Genomic DNA, 17210 nt, shown 5'->3' on the forward strand with positions numbered 1-17210 from the left:
AAGGAAAGTCTCGCTGTTCCTCTTTTATTCTGTATTCCATTAAAAAAAAAAAAAAAGGAAAAAAAGAAACAAAAAAATGCAGCCTTGACTGAGAACAGCTGTGAACACAGCTGTTCAGTGCAACTCCAGGGACACGATAACTATTGCCGTCAGTGTTTGTTAGAATAAAAACTAAACCCAAAGAGCTCTCTTCCATAGGTAGTAAAAGGTCTGACACCACAAATCACAGAAGGAAAAAAGAGAGTAAAAGTTTCTCTTAAAAATATAGCTCTGTGAAGAGAAAAAAGGTGGCTGGGCGTCAGCTAGGAGGAAAGCAGTTTCTGCACGCTTGCTCTTCTCTGGTCAAACCATCTCCCTCGGTTCAGTTCTTAGTGCAGCACATGAGCTGTCAGGGAGGGCAATAAACACAGCTCTGGGCCCCAGCAGGACAGGAGGCAGAAAGTTACATCACTCTGCTCTAAAAGTCACAGTTAAAAGAAGATATAAATTATTATTTATAAAAGAAAAAGAAGTGGGAATTCTGCTGATGAGCTTCCTTTTCCACTCTTCTGTTTGATCTTCACCCATAAATCCTTAATCACAGGGATGCGGTACCTTTGGGGAAAGGAGTTAAAAGAATTAGGGACAGTGAAGAGAATAGCCGTACAGCTGAGCAGAGTGGAGGCAGATTCATCTGGTCCACTTCCAGATGGCCAGAACTTCACCAGCTCATCCACATGACTTTTCCAAGCTCCCTGTGGTCAGTCAGGACAGACAGACACTGCCAGAGGCCTCTTATCTCTGCTGGTGACAGAGGACAGCAACATCTAGGCTGGGCATCCGGATTTCAGCAGCTAAAGAGTTGAGGTCAAACATCCAGAGAAGCCAGCACGCTTCTGTATGACTTCCCTTATTCTGTTCCACTCCCTGGCTCTCTAATATAGGGCCAGGCTGCCTCACACAGTGGGTGGTTAGAGGACACAATGTCTTCCCAAGACTGGCTCAGGAGCACTGAATTTGGCCAAGGTTACCGCCGCTCACAGGTACCAACTGATAGTTCCCACGGGCCATGTACCTTCTCACAACAATCCTTCCGGCTCAGCTGTTTTCTTCTTCTAAAAAGGAAAAGGTAAAAAATAAATCAGTGTATCTGCATCACAAACACGGAGTTCTGAGCAGAGCCAAGAGCCACAGATGCTCCTCAGACGCCAAGGACAGATCGATGACAAGGAACACCCTCTGTCTCCCTCTGCCACCCTTTCCTAGCCGTTGGCATGGGATGCAACAGCCTGCAAAGCCCTCAGGAGCTCCAGTTCCTCTGACAACAGCTAGATGAACAGACAGTGAAGGAAGAGCGCTTACTCAGGCAAGCTCCCTGAAAACAAAAGGGCCTCAGGGTTTGTTCCTTTTAAGGGAAAGTATCTTCCCTGGGGGATACAGGAAAAAGCCTTTTTTCAATCCACCCCAATCCCAAACAAACAAAGGTCAGGGTTTTTGTATTGAGGCTCTGTACTGTCAGCAAGGCCAGGGCACGGCTGTGTTCCCCTCCAGCCTCACACGCTGCAGGAATGAGCATTACAAGTGCTCCTCAGAATGGTGTCCCCATGGCACCCTGCCCCAGGTCTCCCACATACCTTCTTCTTCTTCTTGTGAACTTCAGCAAAGCTATCTGCTGTCGACTCCCCTTCTGAGGGCATCTTTTTGTTCTTCTTTTCTTTTCCTGTCTTTTTCTCTGGGAAAGAAAAGTCAATTATGACCTCTCTGAGGGGACATAAAGAGCTCTTGGTTGAGGAGAAGGCATTCCTGGTGAGTTTCTGATCACATTCAGTCCATGGCAGTACCTCTGGGTGAGAGCAGAGCTGTGCCACAAGGAAGCCATGCCCACTCCAGTACCCTCAGGCCTGAGTAGTTTGATCCCTGCACATGTGTGGGCAGAATTAGGCTGGATGCCCTTCTCACTTGCTGCTGTCCAACCACCCTTAGGAACTGTTTCAGTGCTGGAGCAGCTGAGCACATGCCAGAAACCAAAGCAAGGGGAGCTAGCAACACCAGATGGACACAAGTTTCAGCTGAACACGACTGTACCAAGAAGCTCCAGTGCATGTCTGTGCAACAGCCCACACAGAGGCTGACAGACAAGGCTGTCTCCTCCAAAAGAAGGGGTGCATCTCTGCAGAACAGAAAGCCCAGCAGACCTGGCCCACCCATTCCATCTTCTTTCTCTCTCATGAAGAAGCCCACAATAGCTATGACTTGCAAATGGATTCTGAGCTGCAAAGATAAAAAAACCCCCTTGTGTTAGCCCAGCACAGACGGGCAGGCATCACAAGGTGCACAAGGAGGACTCAGGCAGTTCAGCACAGACTCACCTCAACCCTCCGCCAGTCCTGAGTTGGATACTTCCAGCCCTTGTAAAGGCCAGGAAAGGAGAAAACCATGAGACGGGTCATCCCATGACATTTGCATAGGGACCTCAGCTTGCTCTGCAAACAGCAAGGATCAATGCAAGTATTACATGGTTCGTGCTGTGCTGATGTGGGACAGAGATAGGAGAGCCCAGCTGGCTGCCTGCAGTATGACCTCATACTGAAAATGCAGAAAAAATACTAAAGTGGGGAGTTAAAAATCTTGCACTGGCTTTGAGTAGGCCAGAAAGGAATGAGACAAAGCTAATAGGAAGGTGGCTGCCCTGCAACAGAGACTGAACACCCATCAGCTGCAAGAACTTACTGCAAATGCAGCCACACACGACATGGAAACTTACTTTTACTTGATTTTTTCTTTTCCTTGCTGTCTGGCAGCTTCTCTGGGTCATCAGCTGCTTTCTTTTTCTTCTTTTTGGGCACTTCTTCGTTAGCTTGTCCTTTCCGCTTCTTTTCCTTGGGCTGTCCAACAGCCCCATCCTCTCCTGGCCGTTTCCGTTTCTGAGATGCTTTCTGCTTTTTGTTCTCTTTGTCTTTGCTCTTAGATGTTTTCACAGCCTTGTCTGCTGTGGAGGAAGGTTTCTTCTTTTCCTTCTTTTCTTTTTTCTCTTTTTTTTTCTTCTTCTTTTCCAACCCTTCTGGTGTTTGCACTGCAGGAACTCCAGCAGCAGTGGTGACCTCACTTTTACCCCCCAAACTTGACTCCTCTGGCTGCGGGGTTGAAAGCAGTGCAGATGGCAATGGGTTTGCTTGCGTCTCTTTGGCCTCAACATCATTCTCTTTCGCAGCCAGGGCTTTCTTGAACGGGGAAGGCTTGGGGTTGGCATGACTTGCATCAATTCTTCCTGCCTCCTTCTCTTTGTTGGATGCTCCTGTGGCTTCCTGGCCCACAGGAGGTTTGCTTTCTGCAGAAAAAGTGACAAGAGAGAGATGACAACTCTGGGAGCATTCCTTACGCACACCACAATTAGCAAAGGAGGGGAATACACGTTTGAAGACAAACACCCAGTTCTCCCTCCAAAGCAAAAATCTGCTGGCCATCCCAGCTACAGCAGAGATAGCTGTGTCATGGCCAGGTTAAGCCAGCAGACGGCAGCAGCACCCCACGCTGTGTTTTGCAGTGGAGACACAACGGGAACGGGCCCTGGTCCCAGTGTCACTCTCCTGAGCCAACACAGCTCTGCTCCCTTGCCAGGCAGATTCCCAGCCTTGCCAAAGGACCCACCTGCTTTGTGGTTTGCAGACACCTGCTCGACGTCTGTGTCAGAGTCACTGCTGTCACTGCTGGAGCTGTCAGCTGGGGTTGCTTTCACGGAGACTTTGGCGAGGGAGCTATTGGCATTCACAGCTGCTTTCCCTTGCCCTGCATTGCCTACAGGCTGGGGGGGGACCGTCTTTGGTGTGTGAGGTGCTGCTGGGCTCTTGGAGAGGCTCATATAACCTGTGAGGAGGGACTGAAACAGCACAGACACACTGAGGAGACAGCACAGCAGAGCAGCATCCCTCGCACCAGGTACATAGATCTCTCTCTGTTGATATTGCCCCCATACTCCAAGTGAAGGGCCCCACTTTGGCCACCTGCAGAGTGATAATGCATGGTTCAGTCAGCTCTGCAGAGAGACCATGGCAAGGCAGGGCTGCCAGGAGAGGGAGCTAGCACAGACAGACCCTGAGCTTGCAACATTAAGAGCTGATGATGATAGGGTCTCTCCTTTGTTCTCACCCAGTAAAGCAGACTTGGGGAAGGCTCCTGGCCATTAGTGTGCACCCACGCACAGCTAATGCACTGCAGATGTGCTGCACGCCCTGCACATTACTTACAGAGGGAATTTAATGGCTTGGACAGGGGTTAAGTTACAAATAAAAAGAGGGAAAAATCCTGTTGCTATTGGAACTACACACCGGTTCTCCTGTTTTAACCCTTGCTAGGCATCAGCTCCTCCCATCTGCAGGGAAGGGTATCATGAGCTCTGAACCCAAGGCTCGGCTGCCTGGGGAAGCATTCCAGATTTCAAAGCCTGTGCCTTCCCACACAAGAAAGCCCTGCTCACAGCACCACACTTTCCTGCTAGCAAACCTACCCTAGCTTTCCATTTGCTGTGGTGGAAAACTCAACCTTTTCTCTGCTACTTAGGAGTCAGCTGCAAGATGGATCCCACAGCCTGCTCAGGTACAATACCTGTGATACTGCCTCTTCATCCTCACTGGAATCTGATGAGGAGCTGTCATCTGGCTCAGTCCCTCCTGGTTTCTGCAGCATCCCTGCTGGAGAAGCACAGTTCATCCCATTAAACCTACCACTGCTTACTCAGGGCTAGTTCACATACCCAGCACATGAGGATTGCCACCAACAGGCCTTCTCCCTACAAAGGAAAGTCCTCTGCAGAGCTGGAGAGAAGAAATCACTCTCCGACCACTAATGTGAAGGAGACATGCCTCCTACAGGGGAACAAAAAGCTGTCCCACCCTGGCCTGGCCCACAGCACTGACAGCATCTTTTTGGGAGAACTGACCAGGTTTGGGAGGCTGCTTGGGTGTCTCCTTGTCACTGTCAGAGGAACTGCTGCTGTCCAAGCTCTCCTCTGCTTGGGTGAGCAGTGCAGTCTGGCTCAGCCTGGCATCCTGTGCTGGCTGCAGGCCTGGCTTCTTCGACTTGGCAGTAGGGCTTCTCAGGATGGAAGCAGCCTGCGGGGCAGCAGGGCTGGCTGGAGGAGCTTTCCCCGTGAGAGCTGTCTGCTTTAAGCAAGGAGGAGGAACAATCTGAGGAGAGAAAGACGAAATGCATATGGAAGAAGGAATATTTACTCATGCCCATGACTGGACAAAGCAGCCTAGAACAGTTGGGCTTGGCAATATCAGTGCAATAACAGCGGTTCTTTATTTTAATAGAGCATTCTTCCCCCTTCCTGAGCATTCTCCTGCAGAAGAGGACAATGCACCAGCCTCAAGCTCCAGTTCACTCACCCTCTCTGCCCACTCTCCCCAGGGAAGCTCCCCACATTCATTTCCTCTGTCTTTACCTCTCCCACCACTGTGCTGCTCTCTGAGGAATCACTGTTTGAGCTCTCAGACACTCTGGAAATTGGAGGGATAGGAGGTGCTTTTATTCCCTTCCCTGAAGGTGGTGTGGCATTAGCCTTGGCAGCCACTGTGCTTGAAACCTTGGTTGGTTTGATGTTCTGCTGGGATAGAGTCTAAAATAGATATGAAAGAAAAATAGGATAGAGCACAACTTGGAGAGAAAACAGACAGAAGCACACACCAATCCACTGCTACCTCCTTCATCTTCAGCACAGCTCTAATGCTCTTATTCTGCTTTCCTCATGGTCAGCTTTGTCTACTGTGAGCTCTCATGCATGGCCAGCACCCTGCGTGTGCCTACTGCATTAGCTCAGTGCCAAAAAAGCAACCATACAGAGGGCTCACAGACAGAGTACAGTGTGCCTGCAGACCAGAGATATCTATCCACGGCAGCACTAGCAAGATTGTTACTGCAGACTCTGTTTTGCAGAGCAGGCACCTGGACTCTCTTACATACTGGTATAACACACTCTGGGTTAATTAGCAACAGAGATAAAGCAAGGACACCAACTGCAGGTCAAATCTGCCTTCAGGTCCACAAGCAAGTCACGGATTAAAGAGCAAATTAACAAGAAGCAGTTGTGTTTCCTCACACTTGAAGCCTCTCATCAAACTTAACGGTAAGAGAGGTTAAAAATAGAAGAGCCACGGGCATGGAAATCAGACACTGACATCAAGTCCAAGACACAAACACAGCACAGGAGGTAGCAGGGGCAGCAAAGGAACTCTCAGCCTCCTGGTTTGTGTTACAAACAAGGCTACGTGAGCAGCCCTCCCTCTCACCATCTCTGACAAGCTGGGTCTTTGTGGGCTGACATTTCTCACACAACATCTGGCTTTCAGAAAAGAAGGCAACGCTGCACAATACAGAGAACTGCCAATCTGATGAGAGCTCTCAGCCGTCTTGCACAGAGCTCAAGTTACAGCAACAGCACTATTTTATACAGTCTTGGTTTTATAAATAAGCTTTAATCAAGGACCGCTCAGGCTGGCTGCTTGCCAACCAGTTGGATAGAAGGCAGCCTTTCCATTGGCCGTAGCAATAGCCAACATGGGGAAGGATTTTCTTGAATGCTGCTCTTCTCCCTTTCCCAGCAAGGGTGCTGGCCAGAAAGGGGATATGTATGTGTAGACAAATAGGACAAGAAGTACACTTGGCCACTCAACCCCCGCTCCAGCTCCTTTGCAAGCCCCCATCATGTAGGAATGACAACCACACTCCACAGTCAAAGCTTCCTCACATGGATTTTTCTTGGGCTTAAGCTTAAGGAGTGCAGAGACACCCAGAATAACTTTATGCAGAAGCAGTTCAAGCCCCCATAGAGCTCAGCTATGGCCCTATAGCATGGAGAGAGAGACATGGCATGAAGAGACTCAGCTGAGAGAGCTGGGATTGGTTTCATGAACACTCAGGAGTGCCTTTGGCACAGATACGAGGTCATTTCCACACTCAAAAGTAGGGGTCTGACTCTGGCTGAGAGGCAGCAAGTGCACTGTGTCTCCCTTCAACACAGATCTGTCCAGCCTACTGAGGCATGATAAGCAGCAAAAAGCTCCAGCTGCATCCCCTGCAAGGGGTTTGGGAGGAAACGGGGGGAAATCCAGCTACCCAGCTCATGGAAAAACTCTGCCTGCAAGGACTTGGCTGCCTTTCCAGTCTGTTTAACTCCCTGGAGTAGGGCAAAAGGAACACAGACCCAGAGGAGCTCTGGCCTCACACATCTAGTTGTGTTCCTGCCAAAATATTCACACCCTTCACTACTCTCACGTACACTAAGCTTGCCAAAATGCACATCCAGAGATGGGGTCACTGAGACCCGGGGATGCTGCCAAGAAACCCTGATCCAGCTGAGAAAAGGGCTCTTCTTTGCACCATCCAGCACCCACTCAACTACCTTTGACAGTCCTGAGATACCTCCTCAGCACCCACACTCAGCAGGTCAGCAGCTCTTTACCTGTGTGGGAGGGACTATTTCCTCATCAGAATCCGACTCCTCACTGGAGTCATCACTGCTGTCCATACTCAGAAGAGGGGCTGGGGCTGCCGTGGGTGCTGCTACTTTCTTCACACTTGTTGGCTGGGGCACAGCATTGCTTTTCGCTGCAGAAAAGGCATGTGAGATTGTTACTATGAGAAAGAGTTGTCCTGGACAGCCAAGGAAAGCAAGAGTTATCATCAACAGGCTGGGCAGTTCCATTTACAGGGTAGAAAAGGAAACCACGAGGATGAAGGATCCTGGTCACTAACAAGAGACTCACCAGCAGGCAGTGCAGGCCGTGTCTGTGACACTGGAGTCTCCTCCTCACTGTCAGATGAGTCGCTGCTTCCACTTTCAGAGGTCTCATTCTTCAAGGTGCTTCCCACTGCCTTCTGAGGAGTCGTGGCTTTAGCAGCCTGGCTCAGACTGGGAACGGACCCAGGCTGTTCTGGTAACCTCTGAACAAAAAAAGAAACACAGTCCCAGGAATATGGTATTAGTACAACAGAAAGAACCCTGCTACTCAACTGGGATGTACTCTCACAGCTTGGGCAAAAGGCTGCAGACATCCCTCCTGCACACTGCTGAAGGCTAGCAGTGACAGAGGGAGAGTGCCTGCTGAGAGATCTGGTAGCTGCACCACCCGCAGATATTCTCCAAGCTCACAGTGCTCTGCACCCACTCGGTTTACTCCGCTCATCGCTCATCTTTGGGCTGTTCTGCCAAAGAGCAGCATCACGCTTTCCAGGGCAGGCAGCCCCCATTCAGCCCACATGCTGACAGACCGCTCGGTGCCGTGCCTCGGGGTCTGCTGCAAGAGGGTAAGACAGACTCCTGCCCTGCTGCACAGCCCCTGCCATCCCCATTTCCCAATCCTGCAATGCTGCAAACCCAGCCCTGCCTGCTCTCAACCCTCCACCAGCCACGGCCAGCAGCCGAGAGCAGCAGCCCAGCCGCCTCACAGGAGGACGGATCCTGTCGTGCTTCCTGGCACAGCCCCACCGAGGGCTGCCACTGGGGCAGTGTTTATCATCTCCAAGCCAAACACTAAACAGACAACAGCATCTGCATGTTTACCCCATTACAGAACAGCACTCGGAACAAGCCAAGCACATTTTGACTCTGCTTAGAGAAACAGAAACCTCCAAAAGCACTTGGGAGGGGGGGGGCAGCAAACCTCACTTGTCTGTTTTGTTTTGATTCCAGTGAGTCACTATCTCCAGGAGAGAGGCCAGATTTGCAGTGCTGAAGAGAGAAGTGCTTGAAGACAGCACTAGAATTCACATGGTCTACATGAATGCATCAGCTCCATTCCCTTTCCTTCCCAGGCAGTGCTGTGCAAGGCAAAAATCTATCGAGATCAAACCCCGGTTGCTCCCTTTTAAGACCTTCAAAGCACCAGAACTGGCTTACCCCATTGCTGGGATGCACAGCAGGAGGGTTGCTTTGCTTTCTAACTTCAGAAGAGATTGGAAAAGACCTGTGGAAGAACTAAATGGAGGAATCCTGGCACAGAACAAACACAGCATCCACAGAGAAACCACCATAAGCCTTTATACAGCCTTGGGATTCCTCACATATTCCTGGGCAGAAGCCAAGGTCCCTCCATCCACCTGATCCTGGTCACTGCCAGATGGCTGACGGCCACCACGTCCCATGGCATGGCTCCAGACAGAATCAGGCCAGCAGCGTGGCTGAGCAGAGTAACACAGGCAGGGGGGTTCTGACAGCTTAGAGTCACAGGTACCGCAGTAACTCAGAGAGGAGGAAAATAACTCAAGAGGAAATAATTTTTCCTGCTCCTTCTTCAGTCCCCAAACCAGGAGCTGCCTGTGGATCAGTACGAGTGATGACTCAGCTCCTGCACAACCCATCTGTCACTCCACTGGGTCCATTTGCATCATGCAGCGCTGCATGACAAGAGGGGGAAGCAACACCAAGCCACGTGCAATGAGCAAAGTGTAACAATCACATTCCACCATAGAAGTGCCACCAGCGTATCAGGACTGAAATCAATAGCTCAGCTGTGTCACGACACAGTGAAGGGAGTACTGCCATCTGCAAGTGAGCATAGGGACAGGATTCAGGGGGGGGAGAGGGAAAGACTTTCAATCTCACGGGAGATCTGGCCTCTCTCCACAGGACCTGCAGTCTAAGACAAAAACTTGCAGACACAACGTCCACCGGCACAGTCCGTGTAGGTTTCTTTGGGATGTTCAGGAATGACACAAGTTCCCAGCATGTCTCTTTCTGCAGCTCACACCCCGTCCTGCTAAGCAGAAACAGAAGCCTGTCCACAGTGGGCTTCTGTGCCATCTTTGGCCCACAACGTTAAGAAGAGAGGAAAGCAGAGCAGAGCTGACATTTCCAAAAGAAAGGCAGCTCATTGAGTCTTTAAGGTCAATCTGTTCCGTCCCCCCACCACCAACCTCCCCTCCAAAAATAAGCAAAAACACCTTGTCAACTTCTTTGACTAAATATTCCTGAGTCTTCAGGGGTAAACATACCAATTAAGCAGTTCAATTTAGGCATGATGTTCATTTTAATTGTGCTAATCCACCCCCACAGGGAAAGATGAAGCAGCTTCCAACGCTCTGTATCTGTTTGGATCTTGCACAGAAGCCAGAGGAAGTTGCAGGATACAGCAAGTCAGTGGTTAGCATATGCCCAACTAGCAGATGGTGAGGATGAGCTAAGAGTTTGACTGGGAGGACAGGACTGTGGACACAGCTAAGCCTAATGGTTTAATCTTCAGGCTTCACTTAAGGTCCCTGTCTTCAGGCTACTAACACAAGAAGAAACAGGCTGTTTGGCAAAAATAGAGCTCCCTTGATGACAAGCTCTTCTTTGCTAACTACATTTAGTGAAGGGTAATTGCCACTTTGCAAGAGGGAAGATGCTGAAGTGGTTAAACAGCCACTGGCAAGACAGCTACTTGCTGCTGCCAGCTTCAATCCAACACGGTGGGAAGATAAACCCACCCCAGTATGTCCTTCAACTGCAACCCTTCTAGAATGGATGAGTCTCAATAGTTTTACAGTGAATCCTTCATAGCCCAGTGGATGAGAACTGCTGAATCATGGCCTGAACCTCTGATTGATCACCTGAGGTGAGCAATGAGTCAGACCTGGGAACACAGGTGAAGGCAATTCACCTGTGCTGCTGGAAGGGGTGGAGCCTGGCTGCACCTCTCCTAGACCCATTTAAGAGCTGACTACGAGTGGGGAAGGATCTCTTTCTGGAGGTCCCACCTTTGGAGTTTTACAGCAAGCCCAGGACAAGGGTAAGCACTCTTACTTATTATCTTTTTGGTATAATAACTGCTTAGCCAAACTGTCTTGTTTATTTCACCGTTATAACATCTGTATATTCATTGATTAGACACCTAGCTATCAGGATAACTGCTCCTGCCACCCAAAGCTGAATCTTTATGTATAATAATGCAGGAAGAGAGCAGCACAGAGCCACCTGTTAAAAGAAGCATCCCCCTCCACCCACCTCAGCAGACCAAGGCTATAAAGACAAAAAATGCAGAGCCTCTCTGGCTCCTGCCTGTCAATACTGAAAGGACGTGTTGACAAAGAGCCTCCTTGCAAGGACACGTGAGGCTCTGCCTCCGGGTTCCCTTCCTCCCCAGCAGATAATAACTACCATCTCCAAAACATTGTTTTCAGGGCACTTTCCAAAAGGCTCTGCAGCTCAGAGTCAATGCAGCGAGAATCCATACTATGGACTTGAGGATGCTCTCACAATTGAGGCTGCTTTTGTAAAGGGATTTGCCTTTAGTCTGAGTGCTCCTGAGAGAGAGCTCTAAACTACTGCACAGTACAGGAGAATCAAGCAAGACCAAACCATTGACAACCCCTCACAAGGCCCACTCCAGAGGGGGAAGGCACAATTGTAATGAATCAGTCAGAATCAGACTAGTTCACAAGTGGAACTTGGCATCTATTCCCTACACACAGATGCTGCTGCTGGGACACTGCTCCTCAGTAGAGCTTGTGTTTTCCAACAGTTCTTGCAATGGTGTCCCTCATGGAAGACCCTGAGAATCCTTAGGAATCATACAATCATTTATGTTGGAAAAGACCTTCAAGATTAGCAAGTCTAACAATCAGCCTGAACTGACAGTGGTAGCATTTAATGGCTGAACGATTGTTTTGTGCAGCCCATGTGAGAGAGCTGAATGCACTATCACCCACCTTCTGGCTGACAGGCACAGGCAGATCCTCCTCTTCACTGCCTGAAGAGTCACTGCTCTTCGCCAGGTTTGTACTTTCAGCTGGCTTTGCAGGAGCAGCAGTCCTTCCTGGCGTGGCTTTAGCTTGCTTTAGCACTGCTGTTTTTGGTGCTGTTTTTGGTGCTGTCTTCCCTTGGGACAGTGGAAGTGTTTTTGCTGGAGCTGCTTTGCTGGAGAGTGATGCTGCTGGTGTGGTTTTCACTGGGGATAGGATGGCTTGGGAGGTTTTTAAAGATGGCTTTGACTGGACAAGACAAGAAAGGACAGTGTGAAAGAAGGCAAATTCCATGGTTGCATAATTAATTTCCTCAGACTGTAATCAAAGAAAGATTTCAGAGCCCCCTGGGATAGACAAATGCTGAAGGAAGATCAGCAACTGGAAGAAGAGACAAGGAATCCTTTCACCCAGCTGCCTGGGGACAGTTTCCCAAGATAAGGAAATAAGACCAGACATTCTTCACCAGCCTTCTGATATTACCAGTCACCTCTACCGACGTAAGTTGGAGATCTCTCCACAGGAAGGAAGCTAAGCTGCACTACAGTTTGCCAAATCATATGCCATTTATTGTAATTTATAGCTGAAAGACAAATCCAACCATGGCAATTCCCAGCCTTGGAGAGGCATGCAAGGACAGTGTCAGACAGATGCACCTGGGTTACTGATGGAGGCTCCTCATTTCCACTGTCTGATGAGTCGCTGCTCTCTGAGGTGTCATCAGGCTTTGCAGCCACTGGAACCGTTACAGAGCCATGCTTGGTCTGGTTTGGTGTCCCTGCTTTTTGCTTCACTGTGCTCTTCTTGGTGGACACTGAAGTAGCAGGTGCACTCTTAACAGGCGTTGAATTAACCTGCACTGCTTTAACAGCTGGTTTTGCCTGGGAACAGGAGGAAGAAAAGGAGAATCTTACACATTTAGGAGAGAAGAAACTGGCTCGTCATAATTGCAGACATCAGTATTAAGCAAGGCCACCACACTGCCTTTGACCAGGAAAGGCTCGTTCAGACTCCAAGCACCTGAAGCAAGCCACTTGTCCGTAACAGCCTGGCCAACCTGCCCTCCTTCTGCAAGTGGCACCTGTACAGTTATGTTTAATCACTTCCTACAGATCAAAGAATCTCCTTCCACTTCAGGCACTGGGAGGAATTGGAATGAAGCATTTGCTGCTGGCAGAGGTTAGTGGAGCTCTCAGCTACGCAGCATGTTTCTGTGGCCTTGGATTTGGGGATTTTATGCATCCAGGGATGAAAAGGATGTTCTCAGAGAACTGAGCACTGCAGCAGTTTCTCTCCCTTTCAAGAGAAGGAAAGTGATTTCTTGGGGACAAAGACTCTGAGAGGTTACCTGGACTGCTGTGGTCGCAAGCTCCTCCTCAGATGATGTCTCATCACTTGATTCCTCACTGCTGCTCTCAGCTTCCCCAGCTGCCTGCTTCAGCTCTGAAACATGAGAAAGGAGATGACACAGCTGCTGCCTGCTCTCAGCTCCCTGAGCATGATGCTAATGCAGCTTTTGAAGTCAGGAAAACAAAACAAGCAGCAGTGAGAGACTAACGGGATTTGCAGGGAAGAGTGCCTAGTCTTTCCAAAAGCATCAGTTGCCTGCTAGGAACTGCTTTTCCAGGCAAACATCTACCCACAAATACAACTCCCCCAAGTACAGGCAGATGAGAAATCCCTTTCTGACTTTTCTCTGATCATGCAGGGAGTCGTCCAGCTACACAGCTCCCTGCACGGGCACCCTAGCCTGGTTGAACCTCCTCTGAAAAAGAGACAAGAGAAGGACCATTTGAAGAGCTTTTGCAACACATTCCTCACCCCCAACAAAGTAAAAGAGATTCCCCTAAAGACAAGAAAATACCCTAAAATAATCACTTTGCAGTAGCAACCAAAGATGCTGAAGTGCCTGTCTAGAAAGGTGAAAATGTCTACAGCATTAGTGCTGCATCTTGTTCAGATATGCTACATTCATCTCCAGCCCTGTAGAGCACAATGCTGACAGAGATGCAGACGGACTCCTTAGCACAACATCTGCTACTCAAAATGGAAGCACACATGCTGGATTCATCCCACAGAACTCCAGAGCTGCCTGCTTTGCAGTATTCTTGCAGTCTCCCCAGGAGCAACTGCTTTGAGCTTTCCAGCAAGGGAACTGAAAGCAACATGCTGATGGTATGGCTGGGGTCTGATCTGTAGTGAAGCCAGAGCACAACACATGCATTCACTCTGCCCTGCAGGCTCCTTACCCACTTTGGGGGCTGAGGCCTTCACAGTTGGTGTCTCCTTTTCCTCCTCACTCTCTGATGAGCTGCTGCTGCAGCTTTCTGGTGCTTTGGTCATTACTGGAGCTTTGCTTTGTACTGCTTGGCTCGCGGCTGCTACAGCTTGTCCAGGTTTCCCAGGACCAGGCAGTTTCTGCCCAGCCTTGGTTGGGGTCACAACTGATGCACTGGGCTGCTGCTTATTTGAGAGCACAGTTTTGTTTGCAGCAGAGGGCACTGCTACTTTAGCGCCTGGAGCAGTGGGTTTGATAGGAGAATGCAAGGAGTTGGCAGCTTTGCCACTCGCTACAGCTGGTGTCACCTACAGAAAACAAAAGAAATTAGAAGTCTATAGAAAAATGAGGGGCTAAACTGGACACAGCATTACCTCAAGCAGCAATTCTGCATCTGGACAAGTCCTAACACTTAGGAGACAGTATCTCCTTACCGTAATTGCACCTTTTCCACTTGGCGTTTCCTCTTCTGATGAGGAGTCGTCATCTTCGCTGCTTTCTACATTCACTGCTGAGTTTGTGACTGGGGAAATGCTGGTTACTGCACAGGAGAGAGACAAAGAAATTAAGACAGACCTTCTCACATCCAAACAGTCCCTGGTCTGCAAAGGCAGGCAGGGCAAGGCCCATCTTTACACTTGCCTCAGCTCCACAGCCACTACTCATACAACACGTAGGTGCCTTGCTTCTACCCCATACTCCTCACCACAGCCAAGACAGGATCTGCACATTTCCAGGGGATGTATTACAGCAGATGAGATTGAACTAAAACACCTTAGGCATATGGGCTTTTGTTGGGCTGCACAAGCCAATGCCTCCCACATCAACAGTACAAGGGCTGTCCAGACCAAACAAAAAGGTCCTTCCCTCATCTGTGAAAATACCTTTCTTTACCAGCCAAGCAGACAGCTGGGGTTTATTTCCCAAGGTTTCACCCAAGCTACAATACCCAATCCCTTCCCTTCCCAATGAATCATAAAAGGTTTTTGTTAGCCCCAGCATACAACTCTACATGAGCTAAATCTGATAAATTTGATAAATCTGTTGTCCTAGGAGCATGAGGGAATAGCCATTGATTTTCAAGCATTCTCTCTAGCCAAGCAAACTGAACTGCTCCACACAACCCCTTGCTATTACTGTGAAATTCAGGGAGTTTACAGGCTCTTACCATTCCCAGTTTTCGTCTTCTCTTTATCATCCTCTTCTTTCTCTGAGCTTTCAGAGCTGCTCACAGGATCAGGAACTCTAATCTTTTCTGGGATGGCTGCCTCCTCATCACGCAGCTTTCTTCTCCTGGCCTTCGAAGGAGTTCTAAGGGGAATGGATTTTGTGTCAGAAAAAAGGGAAATACGAAGAACAAATAGAAAAATTTAACATCATCCACTCTCAGGCCAGGCTTAAGCCTGAGGACAAATAAGTGTCATTCTTCTACAGCTCCCAAGGAGGGAAGGAATGCCTAGCCAATTTGTTGGCAGCTGGTAATACAACAGAAATTACTCCAAGAATTTGCCATGTGTGACCAGGCGTTCCATACATCGCATGCAGGTGCTCATCTTGCAGCAGCCTTTGAGGGCTGCATGTGCTCCTTCTGCACCCAGGGCTGAACCTGTCCAGCATTCCCACCACTTCAGCACCTCTGCAGCCTCCCTCACCCACCCAGCATCCCCCTATAACAAATACAGTCCAGCAGGAAGGCTGCTCCTAAAAAACTGCAAATTCCAGCTACTAGGATCACTTCGAAAGAGTTTCTGGAATGCAGCACCAAGAATGGTCTCAGTCAGATGGGAAGGAGCTGCAGCACAGTCTGAAGAAAGGTATTTTCTAGCCTATGAAGTGACAAGACTAGAGGATCACAGCTCATCCAGACAAGTGCATTTGAGCCAAGCAGGACGCTTTTTGGATAAATTAAATCACAAGTCAACATATCCCTCATGTAGAAGACATAGAAAGGGCAGGCAAGGAATAAAAGACATACTTGTGGTGTGGAATCAGAAGGTAAGGGTGACACCAGAGAACAAGGAATCAGTCAGTGTGAGTGCCCTGTCATCCCTTGGGCTTAAAAGTATAATAGGACAACAGGCACAGAAGAAGGTCGGCATCAACACCCAAGAAAGCAAAATTTTGATGGAGGAAGGAACTGTAAAAGCCTGGTTCTTACACTACTCCATTCTTATCTAGATCCAGCTTTCTCCTGCTCTTGCAAGAACAAGACCAAGGCACTAAGGCATGAGGCGTCCTAGCAGGAGACACCTCTTCAGCAAACCCTTGCTTCCCAGGGCTGGGGCAAAGCCAAAGGAATGCTTTCACTCAAGCCCTTCTCAGCACAGGCACTGAGACCCAGCTGCACTGACACCCCGCTTCCCCAACCCTGCAGCTTCCACCAGGCTCTGCATCAAAGTGCAGAGGGTGAGAACAAATAATATCTCACTGCACACAGCTGGCGGCTTCGTGCTGCAGATGTTCACAGGGAGCACTCAGCGGGATAACGATGTGGGAAGTCGCACAGTGGGGATGGACAAGTACGGGCATGAAAGGGCTGGCTGGGAGCAGGAGATCCTTTGCTGCCCGGAGGCGGTGGATGTCCCACCCCTGGAGACATTCTGTGTCAGACTGGATCAAGCTCTGAGCAACATGATGGAGCTGTGGGTATCCCTGTTTCACTGCGAGGGAGTTGGATCAGTTGGTCATTAAGGGTCCCTTCCAACTCAAACGATTCTAAGATCCTTTCTGGTAGACATGCTACCTGTGCTTTGCTTAGGGCACTGAGAGTCTCTGCCCATTCTCCACGTGCAGCTCACTCTGGCTGCAGCCAGTATGCGTGCGTAAAGCACGTGGCTTGGTAAGGAAACTGAAACAGAGACGGGGAAAGCAAAGCATGCCTCTAATCCCAGCGTCAACAGCATCTCAAAACTAAGCAACAACTTATCCCTAAGCTAAGGAAACATTAATAAAAAGCGATCGTTCCCACGTGAAACCAGGGCAGGAGGAAGGCTGCCGAGCACAGCCACCACACAAAGGGGAAGCCCCGCACATCACGGACACACGTGTCCCCCGGCCCGGCCCCGTCCCTCCCCACTCACTTCTCCCAGTGCGTGAAGATCTCCTCCAGCGACGTCGCCAGGGACGGGAGCAGCTTCTGAGGGGCAAAGAACACGCGTCAGCCTCCGGTTCTGCTCCCGGCACCCCACGATGCCGCACCGGGCCACGCGAACCCCGCCCGCGAGCCCGGCCCTAT

At 49.6% G+C, this 17210-nt stretch overlaps 1 protein-coding gene across 1 annotated transcript; it reads right to left on the reverse strand.

Annotated features, from left to right (window-relative positions):
* Positions 1–8: 8 nt before the first annotated feature.
* On the reverse strand, positions 9–17132 carry TCOF1 (treacle ribosome biogenesis factor 1; the record flags this gene model as incomplete). Its single annotated transcript, XM_019620319.2, has 16 exons — positions 9–1094; positions 1614–1711; positions 2744–3307; positions 3628–3856; positions 4582–4664; positions 4916–5162; positions 5423–5596; positions 7439–7584; positions 7743–7920; positions 11665–11946; positions 12354–12578; positions 13046–13140; positions 13947–14283; positions 14410–14516; positions 15144–15286; positions 17056–17132. Coding segments are annotated over 16 exons (3021 nt in total), but the record flags the coding sequence as incomplete, so codon positions are not given.
* Positions 17133–17210: the final 78 nt, after the last annotated feature.

This window comes from Meleagris gallopavo, chromosome 15 (genome assembly GCF_000146605.3).
Source record: "Meleagris gallopavo isolate NT-WF06-2002-E0010 breed Aviagen turkey brand Nicholas breeding stock chromosome 15, Turkey_5.1, whole genome shotgun sequence".
Lineage (NCBI taxonomy): Eukaryota > Metazoa > Chordata > Aves > Galliformes > Phasianidae > Meleagris > Meleagris gallopavo.